At 41.5% G+C, this 22,223-nt stretch overlaps 1 protein-coding gene across 4 annotated transcripts in view; it reads left to right on the top strand.

The window, feature by feature from the left end:
* The window catches only part of SLC25A46 (solute carrier family 25 member 46), a 50,524-nt gene extending 30,249 nt beyond the window's left edge, over positions 1-20,275 (top strand). For all 4 annotated transcript variants that reach the window (XM_073549747.1, XM_073549623.1, XM_073549671.1 and 1 more), the window contains 5 exons: positions 7,896-7,973; positions 10,895-10,995; positions 15,684-15,740; positions 15,849-15,906; positions 16,775-20,275. In XM_073549747.1, the coding sequence (XP_073405848.1) occupies positions 7,896-7,973; positions 10,895-10,995; positions 15,684-15,740; positions 15,849-15,906; positions 16,775-17,359 (879 nt within the window). In that variant the 3' untranslated portion in view covers positions 17,360-20,275. The remainder of the gene's footprint in view (positions 1-7,895; positions 7,974-10,894; positions 10,996-15,683; positions 15,741-15,848; positions 15,907-16,774) is intronic.
* The last annotated feature ends 1,948 nt before the right edge of the window (positions 20,276-22,223 follow it).

Consider the following 22,223-nt stretch of genomic DNA (forward strand, 5'->3'; position numbering starts at 1 on the left):
CACTGCGGAAAAGCTGCCGTTTTAAATCTGCAGAAAGAATTGACATGTCAATTCTTTCTGCGGATTCCGCTGCGGTTTGACATGTATTCCATTGTCAAGGTGTCAAACCGCAGGGGAAAACCACTGGCCAATCCGCAGGAAAACCACAGGTCACTTTACCTGCGGTTTTACCTGCGGATCCACACGGAAAAATCTGCTGGTGAATCCGCAGCATGTGCACATAGCCTTACCCTTCAGCATGACAACAACCCTAAGCATACCTCCAAGTCAACAAAAGAATTGCATATTTACACAACCATGCTATTTTGGTTCTTTTTATTTTTAATCCAAAAGATTTCACTTCATTTCTCAATGCATTTGTACAGATTATAGGTACATTAAGGGTTTGTGTACACGCTGCGGATTCTGCTGCGGATCCGCAGCAGTTTTTGCTGCGGTGTACAGTAGCATGCAAACCTATGGAAAATAAAAACCGCTGTGCAAATGCTGCAGAATTTTCCGCGCGGATTTGCTGCGGTTTCAAAACCGCAGAAAGAATTGACATGTCAATTCTTTCTGCGGATTCCGCTGCGGTTTGCCATCCCCTCCATTGAGGAGATGAAAAACCGCAGGTAAAACCGCAGGTCTTTTTACCTGCGGATTTTACAAAATCTGCACGGCCAAATCCGCAGAGCATTCCCGCAGCGTGTGCACATACCCTTACAGTGGAAATGTTTTTAAATGATCTTTAAATCAGGGCTACCTATCCCCATCACTCTAGTTTTTCCTCTCTGTTTTTGACATGGCTGTAATTATTACCATATATACTCGAGTATAAACCGACCCGAGTGTAAGCTGAGGCCCCTAATTTTGCCACAAAAAACTGGGAAAACCTATTGACTAGAGTATGCCAAGTGTGGGAAATGCAGCAGCTACTGGTAAATTTCAAAAATAAAAATAGATACTACTAAAAGTAAAATGGTGGCCCCATAAGATGCTCCATCTTAATATATGCCCCATATAATGCTGCACAAAGGTTAATGGTGGCCCCATAATATGCTCCATGTTAAAATACGCTCATATAATGCTGCACAAAGGTTAAAGGTGGCCCCATAAGAAGCTCCATATTAATATATGCCCAATATAATGCTGCACAAAGGTTAATGGTGGCCCCATAACATGCTCCATATCAATATATGCCCCATATAATGCTGCAGAAAGGTTAATGGTGGCCCCATAACATGCTCCATATCAATATATGCTCCATATCAATATATACCCCATATAATGCTGCACAAAGGTTACTGGTGGCCCCATATAATGCTGCTGCTATTTAAAAAAAAAAAATGCCATACTTGCCTCTCGTCGCTGCCAGCTGCTCCTCAGCCGGCTCTGCAGTGACTGTTCAGGCAGAGGGCGCACACTTATCACGTCATCGCGCCCTCTGATCTGAATGTCACAGCCAGAGGACCCAGGGGACAGATGAATATGACATGGCTCTCTTTCCCCCAGTGCTACTCACCCTCCTGGTGTCTGCATATCCGGCTCTGCTACATCTCAGTTCCGGCGTCTGCATTTCCCTTCCTGACTTCTTCCTGTGCTGGTCACATGGTACTGCTCATTAAAGTCATGAATATGTGGCTCCACCCCTATGTTCCAATTCATGACTTTAATGAGCGGTACCATGTGACCCTCACAGGAAGGGAGATGCAGACGCCAGGATTGAGATGTAGCAGAGCCGGATATGCAGACACCAGGAGGGTAAATATCATGTCTCCTGCTCCCCCTCCCCCACCAGCTTTCTGGGTGTATGACTAGTGTATAAGCATAGTCTTTTTCAGCCCAAAAAAGGGGCTGAAAAATTCAGCTTATACACAAGAATATACGGTAATTATTATTATTATAGTGCCATTTATTCCATGGCGCTTTACATGTGAAAATAAATAAAACAAGTAAAGTAATCTTAAACAATACAAGTCACAACTGATACACAAGGATATACTTCTGCAATGAGAATGCAGGAAAGCTGCAGCGACACACTAGTGCCCTTGTGCCATGGACATCAGCATCACTACAGAGCATAATGACCTCCACATTGTGCAAACTTTTGCTGTGCGTTTTTTAAAATTTTCCACCTTATTGTAAGAATTAGTACTTGACAGAGGTACTTGCAGTAAGATGCATGGGTTGTAAAGTGAAGAGGTCTAGAGTTAGAAGTCCAGCACATTGCTAGAATTCCAGACATTTTTGCCAACTAATTAGTAATTACCACAATCTAAGGTAAGCAAAACCGTTAAAGGGGATTTCCATCTTAAAGGGGTACTCCCATCTCTGAGATCCTATCCCAATATGTAGTAGGTGTAGTTATTTTCAGAAATACCTCCAATTTGAAATGTAGAATAGTTCTTCTGATTCACTGTGTCACTTACCTCATGTGTAGGGTATTGCAATAGCTTAGGTATCCATGGTTACAAGCACTCATTGTGACAGTTACTTGGTAAGCTATTAGCTAAGTAACAAAAGCAATAGAAAAAGTTTTGTGATGCCATATTTTGGCTGCTTATACCTGAATACCTGGAGCAGAGCATACTTGGCAATATACAGTAGTCAAAAAACAGTGATTTTTTTTAACTTTAGTGGCCGGACTGCACTTTCCCTGTCAATGGTGCATGCATCATGATGTTGTGATATAAATTTGCAAGGAAAAGTGCAAATGGCACTTGAAAAATGCAGGGCTTAGCGCAAGATCTGAAGTCAAGGGTGGCACAGTTCTGGTTAATTCCTGAAGCTATTTGGGCAGTAGGACAGTTTTAACTTTTTGCCTTCCTCTTCAAACTTTTGGCTGCATAGACATTGTGATGAACCTGCATCTCGCCATCCCGCCTGACATCACTATTACGTCAGCCAGATCACTTAAAGCGGTCTCCCCACTTTCACCAGCGTGACATTCCGCACCCACTGGGGAGACACAGTCAGCTTGGTACAGTGTTACGCAGACACCTCACTCTTGACCAGAGATGCACGGGGAGTGACAGGATGTGGCACCACACTCGCTCACAACCCTGAGAGGCTCCTTTCACTAGCACCAGTGAAATGAATGCTGCCAGCCCGATAGGACTGCCACCAGTTCCTCTTGAGATATAAGCCCTGTTTTTTAACGGGATTATATCGGGCCAGAAACCATCCCCGGTAGTATGGAAAGCTAAACCGAGAAACGGACTTGTACATCAAGATAAAAGAGCAGCCCAAGGTTAAACTATATATTTAATTGCCTTAAGGGCACACTAGACAATACACTATATACACTATGGTTATAAATATTCAATGGTCAGATATGCAAATATAGATAGTGCTAAGACAAAGGATATAAGCTGTGGAATGGGCTGCCAACTGGCTCAGTTCTTTCACAGCACGTTACTCAACGTGGCCCCACTGTTGTGGACCACATGCGTAACTGAGAAAGAAACCACATGGCCTTACACTAGCCTTTATCTTTTTTGGGTCACTCCCCTCTTTCCTTTTGGACTGAATCTAAATCCCCTCACTTTGCCTCTGCAGTTAAAAGCTCTAAAACCTAAGATGGGTCGTAATTCCTTAATAGACGGTCCTAGGGACGCGGTTTTGGCACCATCTGATCAGTATGAGTACCTGCTATGCACTAAAACCAAACACAGCTTTGCTATCTGGTTTCTACTAGCTGTTCTATGTATCTTCATACCTCTGGGTGCTAGAACTGGTCGAGACCTAGGCTGGCCTGGCATTTGCCTTGTTTTGCGGTTCTCTGAAATATACATAATGTATGGCTAGGACATATAGTATCTCCGTAACTCCATATGGAATTATGTTTCTAGAATGTTTTAGAATGTGTCTGCAGTTTCAGCAGGTCTCTATATTGCAAACATGACTTAGTCCTGCTCTGAGCTGGTCAATGAGATCTGTCACTCACAGCCTTTGAGGATTGTTTCCCCCTCCTGCTGAGCTAGGTGTTCTCATACAGCTGCACGCTAAAGGGGCTCTTACAATCCCATACCAGATAGGATACAAATGATTGACATAAAATTATCTCAATATTTTTCAAAGACATTGTGACAAAAGGCTGAAAACTGTGACCCTCCATATGTGTTTGGTGGCTTCTTTTACTACGTGCGAACACCATGTGGTGCTGAAGTTCCCTTTGCCCAGTTTGTATACAGGCCTGAATGCTCAGATTGACTACCGGTCTCCTAACCCAAACTTATAGCCTCATATGTGCTTGACCCACAGTCAGTCCATGCATGTAGTCCGTATCTGGACAGTAAAATATGCCCTTATTATCCCAGCCTTATGCTTCATTAAGACCTTCATTTTTCAGTTACATCTTCTATCCATAGTTTTCACAGAACATGTACATGCATTATACTCTATGGGGCTGTTCATATGTCCGTGCTTTTTTTACGGGCATGTGTCTGCAAGTTAATCACAGATCAGTGCAAATTCTTTTAATTTTTTTTTTATCAACGGTACAGGTGAAAATCACCCATACAAGTCTAAGGGGCTGTGAAACTCCCATACGTGAAATACACTGACATCTGAATGAGGCCTTAGGCACATCCTAACAAATTCCTTGCCAATTAATTGCTCACAGGCAATAATAATTTGGGATACTGAGGTACCATAGCATTGGAGAAACCAGATGTGAGCCGATCAAATTGTAAAATCTCTTATTGAAATAAAATAACTAAAACCATTTAGACAAAAAAAATTGCTGAAAAATAAAAAAGATGATAAAATAACAAAAACCTGTTTTCATTAAAGCTGTTTTTGCAAAAGTGTTAAGAAACCTGTTATCACAAGAGTAGCAGCCTGTATAATAGTTATCACGTTACTTAAACCAATGGTGATGAAACTAAAGTAAAAAAAAAAAGCTAAGAAAGCAGAATTATTTTTCTTCAATTCCCAAAAAATGAATACATATGTAATTGGGTCTGTGTAACATTGTTGTGCTGCAAAAACAAGCGCTCATACATCTACATTGATGGGTCCGAGTAGAGAAAAGGTCGCACTCAACGAGCTGAAGAAAATATCACTGGTTTATTGGCACATGTTACACATGTCAGGCCGGGAGAGTGATATCGGGAGTGCAAAGAAAGCTGACAACGGCCGTTTCGCGCTGTCCAAGTGCTTCAACGGGTCACGCTCCGAATGCCGCACACCATCTGAGGCTACACAGTAACAGCGGTGCCGTCCGCGTTTCTTTTACCTACATTGATGGAAGAATACCGTAAGTTCTGAAGGCAACAGCTCGTCACCCAAAGGATTGCTGTCCTTATTAACCAGCGCATCTGCCGCTCCAGCACTGCTCATTCACTTCTCGCCGCCAGTCTTTGCGAATTCTGCGGCAGCAGTGACGTCACACCTACAGCACATGGCTGATGCAGACAATCACTTGCTGAATGGTGGTGATTAGGTAGATTGCTTATTATTATTATTATTATTATTATTATTATTATTATTATTATTATTATAGCGCCATTTATTCCGTGGCGCTTTACATATGAGAATATGGGACTGCAGAGCCAAATGGTTGGCTGCAGTGGTCATGTACGGTCATTGTGGCATCACTGCTCTTGACAGAAAAGGCCTGCACTGAGTAGTGCAGGGGATAAGTAACTTTGATTTTGTTTTTACGGAACTTTGAGATATTACATTTAAAAAAAAAATGGACAATCCCATTTAAAAGGTTAAAAATGTTTTATTGACTTTGTTGTCAGGTATCTGTGGCCTGAGCGTTCCCTAGAACTTATGACGTTTTCACTATTGCTACATGTAAAAAATATTTTTATGAAGGTGGGATATGAAGTGCCTTTATAATAGTATCAAATGTCTAGGATATTTATATAATTCGGATGTAATGTGCATTTACAAGGAAAAACACTCTGGGCTTGCCCATCAATTAATAGCAAACAAAGATGATTAATTCCGAGATAAAGTAGGCAATCTATCTATGAGGCGTTGCATCATTTCAAGAATTTTTGGCACCGCTTTTAGGTTGAAGAATATTTTTAGTTTCACTCTATATAGGAGGTTCATGCCTAGACTGGCCTATCCTTGCCAATGGTTCATCTGAAGCTGGGATTTACAACGCCTGTCACCTACACAATGCTCTGGTTATATTCCTTAGGCCAGGTTCATATTGCGTTAGAGCAGTCCGTTCAGCGCAGGCGTTAATTGGACTGTGCTAACGCTACTGTTTTCTGATCGCGCTAGCTCAGGTCCTCCATCTGCGCTAGCAGTGACGGACCCTCGAACGCTACAGACCGTGTCCGAGGGTCCGTCACAGAATGACGGCACATCGCTAACACATGCCGCTTAGGACATGCGGTAGCAATGCGCTTAGTAATAGCAGTCTGTGGGTGCGTTAACACATCCGTTACATAGTATTATTGCCGCTATGTAATGGATGCGTTAAATGCAGCCCCCGAACACAATATGAACCTGGCCTTATTGTCTGGATCAAAGTCCAATTCACCAAGGAGAATTACCCTCCATTTCATTTTCTGTTTTGGAGGCAAGTTTTAGTAAAGAAGACCAATAGGGAAAATGTCATGGGACACATCAGTAATATATAGAATAAGGCCAAACACATTTTAGGGCTATTAGACTTTTGCTTATTTGGCAACCAATTCTAAAGGGCAACAGACTGAAGGATAATAATTACCCATGGAAATGCAATATTCTTCATCTTACTATTGCTCAATATATTTAAAGAGAACCTGTCACCAGGTTTAAAGGGACCAGTTTTTCTTAATGTATTACCACTGTCCCCCCGGTGTATTAATTATTTTGTTTTAAATCTGACATACAGTTTCGGAGATGTGGTCCTTTTTTTATGTAGTGCTATAATTTATGTTCTTTACCAATGGGGCGTGGATCATAGGATTCTTTAGGGGCATGTCTCTAGGTCTTTAGGATGCTCTGCATTATTACCTTGACAGCACCATTCCCTTGGTAAAGACTACACAAATTAACACAAAATAAAAGGCCCATATCTCTGGAACTGTATTGCAGATTAAAAAAAAAATAAAAAAGACCTGGTGATAGGTCCTCTTTAAATGTTTTAAAGGGAGTCTGTTAGCAGGATTTCATGCCCCCAAACTAGCTATTGTGTGCTTGTAGCTCTTTCAAAGACAAGTCCAGCAATACATTTCCTCCATTACTGGTAAACCAGCGTTTGAATTGATATCCAAAAGGCTATGGTAGATCTGAAACCTCTGTCACTCCAGCTCTATTCCCCATCCAGCGCTGCCTCCTCCCTGACTGACAGCCTCCATGCTGTGTGACTATAGGCAAAGGAGCCGTCAGTCATGTAGGAGGAGGCTGCACTGGGTGGGGAATAGAGCCGGAGTGACAGAGGCTTCCTGGCACTGAAAAGTGGCTACACACTTGTCATTTTTGGTCTCACTACTTGGTGAGCTCAGTTTGTCTCCCAGTGCCTCCTCAGCTGGTACTGGTGATCTGGCCTGCTGCATCCAAGATGAGCGCTCCTCCTGCCTTTCCTGTGCTTTGGAGGGGTGGTTTAAACTTACCATTACTCCCAGTGCTGCCATCTTGGACAATGTAGGTCTCTGGAGAAGACCAGGTAGGGGGAGTATACGTGATAAATGTATAGTCACTTTTCAGTGTCAAGGTGGAGGACGCTTTAATAAAAAAGAGAACCTGTAAGGAAGCAGCTTTTCTACTTGTAGACTATCTTGTGCCCGAACATCAAGATCAGGCCCCTCTTTCTCAGGACTGGTGGGAGTTTCAGGTTGGACCAGCACTTATCCCACTGATTATTAGCATCTTCCTATGGCGTGAGGCGTACCCCTTTACATTTCGGTAGTCATTTTATTTTGTAACAATATATGATGACTTCTGAATTGTACGTTTCTTTTCAGGTTAACTACCATGCAAGGAATTACCACTTGTCTCCATTTAGCATTGTGAATATTATGTATAGTTTTACCAAGACACAGGTATGTGCGAAAGCTTCTGTCAATTCTATTTTTATTTTTCAATTTTTTATTTTTTAAAACCATGTAAATGTTACCAGCTTTGTAGTTAGCATGCATTATTTCATACTTATCGTATGCCATGACTTCTGAGCTGTATTCTAAATTCTGCTTGTTAGGCCACATTCACGCGTTCAGTATTTGGGGAGTTTCTTTACCTCAGTATCTGTAAGCCAAAATCAGGAGTGGAACAATCAGAGGAAAAGTATAATAGAAACACGTCACCACTTCTGGATTTCTCACCCACTCCTGGTTTTGTCTTACTAATACTGAGGTAAAATACTGAGTGTGTGAACACAGCCTTACCTGGAGTTCTCCGCTGAGACACATCTTTGGCCTAGCACGAGTCCTGTAATGCTGCCATGCAGCTTTGGCGTTACATTATTGAAGCCATTCTTTTCACATTTACACTTCGAAGTCCCGCATTTCATAGTGGCCACATAGCAACCAATCAGAGCTCAGCTTTTATTTTTCCAGAGCAGATTAAGAAATTAAATCTGAGCTCTAATTGGTTGCTGTGTGCAACAGGGATCGTCTAGCAGGAAGTCAAGATGGCAACCAACTCTTGGCTTTCAGTGGTTGACAGTTCTGACGAATGTGGCCTAGATTACTTCGTACACTTACTAATACAGTGGGAGACGTCTATCATTGTGATTGCGCCCAAATTGTTGCGTAAATTGCAGAATATCATTGCTATAAATGCTTAAAGGGGTTTTCCCACCTCAGACTACACGTCTGCAGTCACATCGCACACTGTGAGGAGTCGAGGGTGGCGGGCGCATGACTGCAAGTACATGATTTGCATACATGTGATCACATGCCGACTAGATGAGTGTTGAGCGAGGCCGGACACCGTCTATTCAGTCAGAATGTGGCTGAAGTATGCAAATCACATACTTCCGTCACCTGAGAATCTATGCGTGCTATGGGAGAATTCATAGGGTGACTGCAGACTTGTAGGCTAAGGCCGGACCACCCCTTTACACAAAATTTATCAGTGTTTTACTCCATTCTGTACTCTAGTTTCCTATACATGCACCAAAATAAAAAGGGGATGTGCATAACCTTTGGTGTGAAGTATGACATTTCTGATTGTATTTCTACATAAACCTCGCATATTCTTGACAGGTTGCGCACATTTCTACATTCCCATTCAGATCTCGCTGTTTTATTATTATTTATTATTATTATTAGTAAGTGTACCAATTAAGCTGCATATAAAGTTAAGACTTTTGAATTAGTTGACATTGGTCTCGGGCTCATATCGAAAATTTAGAAGTGTACTACCATGCATAAAAATGTTGTGCTGGCATCATTTGTGCCGAATTTGTCCTTCAGGGCGCCTTGACACTGCGTTTAGCAACCGGTTCAGTGGTCGAGTCAGGGCTTATTTCCGAACCCCTCACAAAATGGGATTCGGACATGTGCGCCAATGAGGCCATAGACTCTAATGGTGCCGACGGAGAGACCGTGTGCTCTGAGGGGTATCCTTTTGCTACTACGTCCAGTAGGTGTACTCACCCAAAAACGATGCACATCAGAGCGCACGTTCAGTCTGTAAGAACCATTATAGTCTATAGCCCCTGCGCACACACCCGAATCCCGTTTTGCTGGGGGTTCGGATGTAAGCCCAGACAGGGCCAACAAACACATGGAAGCACCCAAAGATGTAAATGAGCGCAGTGACTTAGGCCGTTTCTGATAAATGTGGCCGGTGACTTCATAAAAGTAACAGCTCAATGTATAAACTGAATAATAAATGATGTGCATGAATGATCATATTCTACATCGCTCACGCTTGACAAACATTGGAAGCACACGGTCACTAGTGGAGGCATATATTCACTAGAAAGTTTTCCATACGCTGATCATCTGCTTCCACACTAGTACATATACGATCTGTTGTGCAAATGCAATATACCCTATTTAATTCACAATGTGATGTTATGTTTTGTTTTTTTAAGCTGTATCTTTATTAAAAACTTAAATTTTTTTTTCATATTTCACATTGGTCACGGAGGCTTTTATAGACTCTTCCTGTTTGTTGACGTCCACATTTACACTTGCTGTAATGGACTCACTCGGGCCCCTCCCTATCGTATTTAAGCATCTAATGATCGTGTGAAATGATGATTGTGGAGGGAGGAGGAGCAGGTCAGCTTTGACATCACCTACTGTGATTGGTAGATCCTGAGCCATCAGCTTTGTATAGAGGTGTTGTTACCTGTCATTGTAATCCTGCCTCTGCTGATCAGACGCATTCTGAAAATTCTTCCTGAAAGGACAAGAGGTATGAATCTAAAAAGCCCCAGTGGAAAGTGTGAAAATTTTCAAGATTGATTTTTTTTTTTTTTTTTAAATAAAGATCATGCTATGAAAAGAAAATTTAAAAAAAAATCCTCTTTTGACAACATTCTCCTTTGACCAATTAGTCAATAAATATGCTTATTTATGTATCAACCATAGAGAAGGATATGATGCTCCTAGCCACCCTAGGTGACTAGTGATGCTGTGATCAGTCACCAGAGCCTGTGTCGTCCATATAGAGAACCATTGCTCTTTACACCTTGGGCTTCTCGGAGACGCTCATTATACATTGCTCCAGCTAGACTTTGCCCAAGGCCTTATGCTAATTTTCATGACTTCTTTTGTGCAATACCATCAGTTGTACATCCATATGCCCATATTACAAAAACGACACAGATTAGGTGCTGTCCCATTTCCTAAATGTTCCCCCATTAATACACCTATGTGTGACCTCTGGTACTTTTCCGTTTGATTTTTCCTGCAGTATCTGACCTGCTTCTGCAGCATCTGTATTATTTTTGTCTGGTCAAATTGATTATGTCTGTTCTCTCCCCCCATGTCCTTTGGTTGATTCGCAGGGTCCTAGAGCACTTTGGAAAGGAATGGGAAGCACTTTTATTGTTCAGGGTATAACCCTTGGAGCAGAAGGAATCATCAGTGAATGCACACCGCTGCCTAGGTAATGGTTATACAGCTTTGGGCAGTCCTTGTTCATAGACCTATTACTACCTGATAGTGAAAATCTTGCAGCGCAAATGTGTACGGGGTCAAAATATGGCAGGTGCTGCTGTCCACACACAACCCATTCAGTGCAGGCCCGGTAAGGTGCTGAATAAATGAAAGACTATGCAAAGAACTAATTTAGGATCACCACACTAATAACTAATAATTGTGAAAAAATCATGAATTTTATTGTACATCAGGTCATGAAACACTACACACAATAAAAACATTTAAAAACAAAGTAAGGGACTGTAACAGACAAAAAGTCCCATAATACACAATATGACCACCAACTGTCTAGACAATATACAAATCACATATAAAATACTATTTAGTAGTGGTATGCTGCTGGTTGTTCCATTTAGGTAAGACCATAGGATATATCAAACAGGACCTGATACACAGTGGTTATAGTATACTCAGATAAAGTGTAATGTCATATCAAGCATAATAACTGAATAAATAACCACACAAAGATTGTGTTCAATCCCATTAGTCAATGGCTATAGAAGTCCCTATGGTGGACGGATGCCATGACATTTTTCCTGACTGCTTCCACCTTCGGGCGTATACCCCCCAAAAAAATATGTCCCCAAAAGAGGACACAAACGCAGTGTGCACCAAGCCTAACGCCTACGCAGATTTTGCTATAGCAATAAGAAGTCCCCTTCAAATATCTTCTCTACAATTGGATCCAAGAGTAGTCTGTAAGTGAGAGAAAACCATGTCTTGGCTCATGCAGTTTGTTTGGCTAGTGATGCAAATAAAATGGCTCGTATGACTCTTTACCCCCAAGCGATCTTGCCTAAGGGCTCGCTCAGACTGGCGAGTAGGCAGAGTATAATTTGGACACGTATGATGTAAAGGTTCATCGGACATCACTCTCTCCAATGTTATACTATTGAGCAGTGCTGACTAGCGTTATTTTCTCATGCCGTGTTGGCATGAGAAAAAAAATCACGTTCTGCAATTGGAAGCGTATATCGGATGGCGCTCGCCCCTACGTGTCTATGGGTGCGTGTAAAACAAAGGACTGCACTCGGATGTCATCTGAGTACAATCTGATGTAAGCAGAATAGAGAAACATTGACGCTGACAGGGATTTTACACAAGTATTGAGCTTCCTACTAGATCTATTCTTATACATTCCGGAGCCTGGTTTTGATGGAAAGTTTAGTGAACACCACATTTGTCTTTAGCTGAAGTAATAATGGTGTAACGCACAAAAATTTGTTACAAGTGATGAGTGGGCAGAAGAGGAATTTAAAGTGGACTTGGCACCAGGTTATATGTGGCTAGTTTTCGCTCCTATGACCAGGTGACAGGTTATCTGTAAAGAACCTAAAAACGCACTGATCAAAACATTTAGTCTATTTAGTTGTCAAAATATATGGAAACCATTTCTTAGGGTTATTGTATTTCTTCCATCACTCACTCAGGGGGCGTAAAAAAATTCATGATGGGGTGCCATAGCAAAACATTTAATTGGGAGCCACCCAAAAATTGTATGATATAGCCCGGAGAGAGACATGTATTGCAGCACACTTGAAGGAGTTATGCTCATATTTAAGCCCAATGGTGTTCTCACCCACGAAACTCATTTCATGTCCATTATAAAGTTTAATTCTCAAAAAATGCTCCAACACACACACTATTCTACCTCCACACCTTTCAGTACGAAGACCATCCCTCGGTGTGATACCCCCACACAGTATCATTGTCACCACAACTCTCCCCCACACAGTATGATGACCCCTAAGTATCATGCTGCCAAAAACCCCCACCCCACACAGTATCATGGTCCCCACGGCCCCCCTACACAGTATGATTGCCCTTCAGTATGATGCTCTGACAGCCACTCAGTATGATACACTCTACAGCCCATGCCCCACTCGGTATGATGGCCCATTTTGGACTGGCTGTGGGAGCCATCATACTCTTACGAAGTATGATGGCCCCCTATGCCAACCTCCGAGCCGTCAGTGGACCTCCTCTCCATGCACAGTTATTAGAGGCAGATAATGGCTGAATACAACCGCTAATACCTGTTGGGAAAGATGTGGTCTTGGCTTGTGAACCTGTCTGAAAGTCAGGATTTATTTAGACTTGGTAGATTTTAGTATTTTAGTCACTGTTTTGCATATGTATTTGTAATACCCAAAACCCAGGAGTGGGGCCTATAGAGATGAAAAATAATGAAGAGATTTGTTCCCTTTTTTTGGATTGGATTGTGTGAAGGAGGCTTTGTAGCACAACATTTTTTGTTTGGTCCAATGGCCATATTGTCATACTGAACCAATACGGGTTCCAGACTAAAAATTAAAGGGGTATTACCTTTTGGGACATTTATGCCATTTTGAATGTATATACCATAAATGTTTGATACAAATTCTACTTACAGCACTCTTGCCATCAAAAATCAAAATTCTGATGGTACATTTACAGTCTTTTTTTTTTACAAATAGATTGTGCTCCTAAATCCACACATTATTTACTTTATTTTGAGCATTTTGCAGTAAAACTAATGAGAAGCATTTTCAGAGTGTATTTGAAGCATTTCAGTAAATACACTTCTAAATTTTTGTAAAAAAAAAAGTTTGAATAGGTACTCTACAATAGATCATGGGCTTTTTGATTACTTTCTAGTGTTTCAGAACTCCCATAAACTATAGTGGAGCGAGCCACAGACACTGCCACCTTTCTAATTGACATACTACTTTCTGGAGCCCAAATCAGTTAAGCGACCCCATTCTCCTGAGGGATCCAGAGATGTCTGCACAGTGCACCATTAGTACTTGCAGTGCTGCCACAAGGAATTCCAGGGCTACATCCTAGCAAAATTTTCGGGCCCCCTTCAGACTCTGCCCAGGCTCCACCCCAGCTCCGCCTTCACCCCTCGAATATTTCACAGTCCCACTGCCCACTGTTGGAAAAACTCTGCTTCTGCACCCACTTCCTCACCAATCACACATTTAACAGTTCCTATCGAACACCATATCACATACATTGCCATCCGCTTTTGTTTTGGCCAAAAGATTTTTTAAGTCGCCACCACGACAAGGTAGACTCTTTTGCCAGAGCCGTACTCTAACCTATTAAACATTTGTTAAAATATCCAATACTTTTTTTTTTTTTTTTTTTTTTTTTTTTTTAGGTATATTTTAATTTATTTTTCTTTAAGAGACAGTGTCACATACATTTTTTAAAATGACCAATAATACCATATACAAGGGACAAATACTGCCACATCATGGCCCGATCACATATTACCATCCCATAGTGACCGAATACTACCCCATGCAAGGCACAAATACCATGACCAGACCACATATTACCACCACTTAGTGACCGAGTAATAGCACATACAAGGAACAAATAGCGTCGCACATAGACCAGACCACATATTACCACCACATAGTGAAAGAATAATAATGCATACAGTAGACAAATAGTCACACCACGACCAGATCACATATTACCACCACATAGTGATTGAATACTACAAAACTGATCATTAATAAAAAAAACACAATACTAATATTATCATAAGTGCCTTTATACACAGGAGCTCTGTACATAATATACAGTGTAAGTGTACAGGTAACACACTGACTCACCAGTGACATATATATACACAGGGACAGGTAGTACACTGACTCACCATTGAAGTCTCTAGTTAAAGATATTCATCTTCACTTTTCTTCTTCATCAAGTACAGACCGCCATCTCTTGTTTCAGCCAGAACTTGTCTCTGCATAAAATAAGTTATCTAGAGCACATTCCTTAATTTTTCCCCAACGTCTACACTACGCGGGATGAATAAAAAAAGCTACAGTGTCGCACTGCACAGTAACAGTACCCCCCCCTGAAAACAGCATCCTCAAAAATAAAATACATCACGGCAGTAATATCCTATAATTAGTCCCTACAGTAATAATGTCCTACATCCTGGCACCGTCCTGTAAAAACGTCCTCTCATCGTGGCCCCCACGTGTCCTCCCAGCGAGGCCCCATATATGTCCTCTTATCCTGCTCTCCTCCATATGTTGCCCCATATTGCGGAGTTGAGGGTCCACCAGCATCCTCTTTCTCAACCATTTGAGGCTCGGATGTGTTGGCACATGACGTGCATGTAGAGATCAAATGCCGGCCACTGATTGGCTGTCAGCTTCTATTGCTGTGCAGGAAGCGGTCCTGCACGTCAATAGAATGTAACTGAATGTGTGTCCTAGGATGAATGTTCAGTTATTAGCGAACTGCCTAATCCTGCCCCTGGGACCCGGTGAGGAGGAGGCCCAGATCGGCCCTCCTCATCGGGCCCCATAACACAATAAGGGCTGTAAGACCATGATGGCGGTCCTGGGCACTTGCCAGTCTCTGCTCCTCAGCTGCTGCCACTAATCTTGTGTGTGAGACTGCTCACATATAGATAACCTGTTAATTAAACATGCTTCTGTTCTACAAAGGCATTGCTTATTGCTGATCCCCTAGAACATTACAGTGAAATTATTTGCTATGGTGCAAAGCTGTGGTGCTTGGTATTTTTTTTAATTAAAGACAAAATCCCATTTTTTTTTTCATATTTTTGTCAATGGATGTGCACTAAAATTTCTGTGGAAATGGTTATATTTTATATTATTTCAGGGAACTTACACATAAATGGAGTCCCAGGCAAATAGGAGGACATATTCTCCTTAAAGGGTAAGTCTTTCTAGATTTCCTGTGCAGTTCAGTATTTTTTTTGTTAAAATGTGTTTTGTGTGTTTTTGCTTTTATTTTATTAACATACTCTATGCTTATATTTTGCAGTTTAGTCTATGTCATTGCAACTCCCTTCTATTCAGCAAGCCTGATTGAAACTGTACAGGTAAGCACGCTAGATAGCCAAGGATCTAAATGTAAAAATGCTCTCTAAAAATCCTTAGAACACCTTGTCTTCTTCTGCTGTTTAGAAATAGACAATCAATTTGTTGGACTTTAGGTAATTAGTCCCTAGCTGCTGGACAGACAGAATTGCAAATTTCTTACTTTCTGGGATTCCCGGCTAGGCTCTTGATGACGTTACGCTAGCCAGCTATTGAAAAGCCGGGGATCCTCTAAAGCAGGGTTCCTCAAGTCCAATCCTCAAGACCCACCAACAGGTCATGTTTTCAGGATTTCCTTAGTATTGCCAAGATGATAATTGCATCACCTGTACAATACAAGGGAAATCCTGAAAACATGATCTGTTGGTGGGCCTTGAGGACTGGAGCTGGGGAACCCTGCTCTAAAGTAAGAAAATTATAGAGCTCCCGTCTAGTGGCCAGTGACTACTGACCTGTCCAATGGACCAGAGTCCTGCAAATCAGTCTGCCAACTTTGCTACTGTTGGCTTCATGTCTCGAGGTTGTTCGTCAGCCGAAACACATGCAGGGATCGCCTAAAAACAGGCAATCCATGCATGTGTTGCGACTGTCGAACAGCCGGGGGAACATGTATTTTAAGCACGCCGAAGACACTTGGTTAACATACAAGCTTGCTCGGATAACGCTTTATCCCAGCATTTTTCGCTCCTCACTAATAAGTACTCATGTGTGGAGGAGTCGGGAGAGAGCGCCGTCTGCTCACCTAACCTTCATTTGACAGTAATCTTGTGTATTGTCAGCATTTGGCTTTACCAGGGGCATTATATAGAAGATTGTGTATATGAGGGAACACATTTGCTCTAAAGCAGCTTTCTTCTAACTCTCTTACAGAGTGAGATCATCCATGACAATCCTGGAATCTTGGATTGCCTAAAGGAAGGAATTGGAAGAGTTATGGGACTCGGAGTGCCTCACAGCAAACGTTTGTTGCCTCTCCTTGTTCTGACATTTCCTACTGTTCTCCATGGTGTACTGCATTATATGATCAGCTCTATAGTACAGAAATTTGTTTTATTCATCATAAAGAAGAAGAGGAATCCTACCCAAATTCCATGCGAAGGAGCCAGTGCCGCCCAAAACATTTTGGAAGATTATTTCCCAGAACTCATTGCTAATTTTGCAGCAAGCCTATGTGCCGACATCGCACTGTTTCCTCTCGAGACAGTCATGCACCGCCTTCATATTCAAGGAACACGCACAATAATAGACAATACAGACCTTGGCTATGAAGTGTTGCCTATTAACACTCAGTATGAGGGAATGAGAGACTGTATCAACACTATAAAGCGAGAGGAAGGCTTGCTCGGCTTCTACAAAGGCTTCGGAGCTGTGATGGTACAATATACTCTTCATGCTACTGTTCTGCAAATTACCAAAATTATTTATTCATCCCTTTTGCAAAATCCAGCGCAATGAGCCTGACTCGTTCATTTTTGGCACATCATTAATGTTTCTTTTCAAGTTACACACTAGTTACTTATGCCAGTAGGGTACAGAAGAAAGCATTGTGCCAGATTTACCAGTATGTGATCAGGATTTTATAAACAGAACATTGAATTTTCCATTTGGAGAACATGGATATATTGTTCAAAGTCTTTGGTGTTGTGTGCAATGCTGATCTTATATCAGTACCTTATGCAGTTTAACCTACAGGATGACTTTGTGCCTGAAATTGCTGATACTTTTGCTTTTCAGAAATTAAATGTCAGGTGTCATTACAAGGCATTGAGTAGGAAGCACTTGCTCAATAATTTACATAACCTGCGTAGAAAGTTGAGTAACTTTTATTTACCAGTTCCACCCATATAATAGCTGAGAAACCACTTTCACATTTCTGCAGGCTACAATCTCCTAACCTTGCGTAATGTTTGGCTTGGTATGGCGATTTTGGAATTCATCAAAGTTTCATCATTATACCAGGTTGTAAGCACTGATGCCGAAATTAACAATTCTATTGAATTATAGGCGAGTGGTTAATGCTATGTTCAAAATGGAGACCACCGTTCCTTGCCAGATTGATCTTTGTGCTCATGATATTAACAGCAAGAATAGTGATGCATGCTGCTCTGTTTGTGGCATCAAGTGGAACATTGACCGCAACCTCTAAGGCTATGTGCACACGGTGCGGATTCGGCTGCGGATCTGCAGCGTTTCAGGCTCTGCGCGGCCGCAGCAGATTTAGGTGTGTTGTACAGTACCATTGGTTTCAATGGTAAACTGAAAAACGCTGTGCACATGCTGCGGATTTTTCCGCGGGTTACAATCCGCAGCATGTCAATTCTTTCTGCGGAATCCACATCGGTCTCCCACCTTCTCCATTGTAGAGGTGTGAAACCGCAGGCTAATCCGCAGTTAAACCGCAGGACTTTTGACCTGAGATTTTACCTGCGGAATTTTCCAAATCTGCGCAGAAAAATCAGGACCTAAATCTACGTGTGCACATAGCCTAATGCCATTGTGAACAGATGTCAAGCTGTTGAGAAAGAGTTAAAAAAAAAAAAGGCACATTTCATTTCTCTTGGGAAGATGAATGGATCGGAGTGGTGCTGCTTTTTAGAAAACGTTTTTTACTAAAACAGTTGTTTTATTACTCCTGTGCGACCATTTCATGGAAGTATCTGACCACAACATCATCCAGCAGAATCGTGAATGTTCTCGTGTGCTCTTTGTTGGTGTACAATTTTTTTCAAAGCGGTAAAGTAACCGAACACCTAATACAAATTTTTTTATCGACAACATCCAAATCCCAAAAATATACATAAGCAGTTAAATAAAAAATTGCCAATCTTAATTATATATGCTAACACAAATGGAAAAACCAGAAAAGAGACCCAGGGCGCACAAACCTACACTGGATCAACAGGACTCTTCTATCTAGTAAAAAGTTGCTTATAGCCTAGAATGTACATTTATCATGAAGCTCAATATTGCTACAAATTAGTCCCTATCTTAATAGAACATCACCCCCCCCCCCAAACAGTATAAATCAAGATTTAATACCTGACCTGGATATGATTCAGTTGTAGGAAAGAAAGCAATGGGATTATCTTGACATGCGTTTCGCAGCCTTCATCAGGAGTTGTGTATATTTTGGTAACCTGATATTGTGGGTTGGTATAGTTATTACAGGATGGAACTTGAGATCCATACAAGACAAAGCAGTGCAATGTAGTTACAAAATTGCCCCCAGATTGACATGTACATTTAAATGGAAGGTGTAAAATGGTGTCCAAAGTTAATGCACATTGAATTTCTTTATTAAGCATTGCTAACCACTATATTGACCCTATCACTTTCCTCCAGTTGGGTAATGGAAATGACAGTTCCTGTGGCGATTTTAGCCTAGGGCTTCATTGCTTGTGCTTATGTGAGTTGACTGATAAAGGGAATCTGTTAGCAAGTCTTTATGTAGGAGAGAGCCCGATTCCAGGGATGTATCGCTTACTGGACTGCTTGATATAGTTTGAATAGAATCCGTTTTCTCTGCTTTACATGAAGTGGTCACAATGCTGAGCTGTGTATAACCCTACCCACACATAAGACACTGATTGTAATAAAACTACAGCATACAGTGCAGTAATTGACACATCTCTGGAACTGTTTGATTTTTTTTTTTTTTTTTTTTTTGCACAAAGCATCCCCAATGATCTTGCAGTCATCATTACTGACTTGGTTGGAGAGATGGTCATTTGTGACTTTTTCAGCCATAGTAACAGTTATGGCATGATCATGCAAATGCCTCAATTTTACGTAGTGCGATGTTGTGGGTTCCTCACCTTAGAAAAAAGTGCTTTTGTTGATCTTTGCTAAAATTTTGTAAATATGTTAAAAACTTTTGATGGATGCACTGTTTGTCATAAAGTAGCTGTTTTAAGGGTTTAAGGGATCATGTCACCATATTTCCCATATAAAATAGGGCCGTCCCCTGTAAGCTCGGAGACTGCATGCTATAATGCTGTATATACTGTATGTCCCCAATGTGCTCTTCATAAAACCCCCTACAGCACGGTCCAGTCCGATGGTCTTGAGCCATCATCTCCTCATTTCTTGCGATCTCCGTCCTCCACCTTGCTAGAATGCTGTATATGAAGGCATGCAGGTGGGTGCTGGCCCTACTTTATATGGGAAATAACTGGTGATAGGTTCCTTTTAAGGTCTGGTGCAATAGAACCAATGACGGAATGAATCAATCTGGCAGTGCCCCGTCAGGTAAGATAGTAATGTTACTGCCAAAGCACTTAACTCTGCTACATCCTTTGCGTATCACTGTTTTTTGTACAGCAATGTCATCTCAGGCAACAAAATAAATGTTAATATTCCCTGTTGAGAACACTTTGGCTGCTGCAAGTTCTGAAAATGTGCGCATCTGTAAAACACTGATTTTCAGAGCTGATTCCAACTACATCTAAGTGTGAGATGGCACATGGTACATTTATGAATTCCATTCACTCGGTGTTATCTGTACTTGCTTTGGTGCGGTGAGCCGGACATTTGGAACCAATATGTGCGAGTCATTATCTGATACAGGAATGCATTTTTCACTTATGACAGGTTTTAGTGAGAGAAACACGCGTTATCAGTCATCTTATCTTTTCTTCTGTCCTTTTGCAACCTGCATGATCAGTCTGTCCTTGGAAGAACTGTTAAGGATCTTTGCTGATGTGCTGTCAGGTCAGCTAGGAGCCTTCTGAAGACGTCTAGATCTGATTGATATGCCTGCAACTGGACTTTAAAGGAAATCTGATGCCCCCAAGATGCAAATTTCAGCTACTAAAATGTTTATATAGGGGATTTTGCTCCTATAAAAATTTTGCAAGCACTATACATGTAAGTGTTGTAATTGCAGCTAAATTACCTTTTATTCCATATGCAAATTAGGTATTTTTGGCTCACCTTTGGCTTGGACAATGGCTCAGTGCACGTCTACGCATCTAATTTGCATATGTAGCTATGCCTCTGATCTTCATTGACAGCACTGGCTGGCTGACAGTGAGCGTTCCCTGAACTGAAATCCCTATTCTTGCCTGTGTGCACTAACACAGAGGAGCCCAGCGGTGTGCTCGCAATGTGGGTTCGCTATGCTGTAATCACCTTTTCGGCCACTCTTTGGTCTCTGCTCGCTCCACCTGGAAGTGTAGCGCAGAAGTTGTTTCAGAGAAGAACCAGAGAGCACTCACACTGAGCGTGCACCTATCAGCGCGCTGCTCTGCTTCTCCAGTGTCAATGCGCACTCGCAGGAACAGGGATTTGTTTTGGGGGAGTGTTTGCTGTATGAGTAGATTTACACAAGCCTATTAAAAATCAGTCAGGGTTTCGTTCACAAAATTAGGATTTTGTTTTCTTTTTCTTACATGTCATTTGTTTGCCATGTGATGTGTTTTTATTGTTTCTTTTTTTTTTTTTATACAACAGCAGTTATTAATCATTTACAACAGGGATGGGGAATCTTTTTTTTGTTTTGTTTTTGTTTTTTTTTCTACCAAGGGACATTTGGTTATTTATACCATCCTTCGAGGGCTGTACAAGTTATGCGGTAACCCACCCACAAGGTACAGTATGTCCTGGCACTGGTTTCAGGATGTAATCTTTCATTGCACACAGCTCAGTGTTCAGTAGTGAACACTGCATGCGCGTGTTCGCAGAGCAAGAAGAAATAAATGGGCGGCTATAAAAATACAGCTGCTGGCCCAAGTACTGGAATCTGTCTAGGGGTCGGATAAAAGGTTATCGAGGGCCGTAGATGGCCCTCGGTCCTGAGGTTCTCCACTCTTGATTTACAAGATCATTTATAGTTTCCTATGTTATATTGCATTTCTGTATCTGTTAAAAACCAAAATCTACACCGGGGATTGAGTATGGAATCTTTTTTTTTTTTTTTTTTTTTTTTGCTCACCCATGGTCTTGAATGGGCGAGTCTCATCCCATTTATAGAAAAATCTGGTGCATGTTTTGCACTGGAATCATGGGGAAAGAACTGGTAGGCCGCTTTAGGGTCCCTGAAGGTGTGAAAATTAATTCTGCAAAGTATATAGAGTTTCTGCTACAAACAATACCTCTGAGTCATTGGTTGCTATGGAAATAAAAGGAGAGACACTCATGATGTGGCCACCATCCTTTCCGGTCCTCAACCTTATTGATATCATTGGAGTATCCTCAAGCTAAAGATCGGGGAGCCTATGCTGATACCACGCCATGCAATTCAAGCAGAAACTATCCAAAAACTCTCGAGTTCATTGGAGGCAAGAATTGTGATGATGATATTAAAGAAGGGTCACATATA

This window comes from Dendrobates tinctorius, unplaced genomic scaffold (assembly GCF_039654945.1).
Source record: "Dendrobates tinctorius isolate UK_male_01 unplaced genomic scaffold, ASM3965494v1 ptg000003l, whole genome shotgun sequence".
NCBI lineage: Eukaryota > Metazoa > Chordata > Amphibia > Anura > Dendrobatidae > Dendrobates > Dendrobates tinctorius.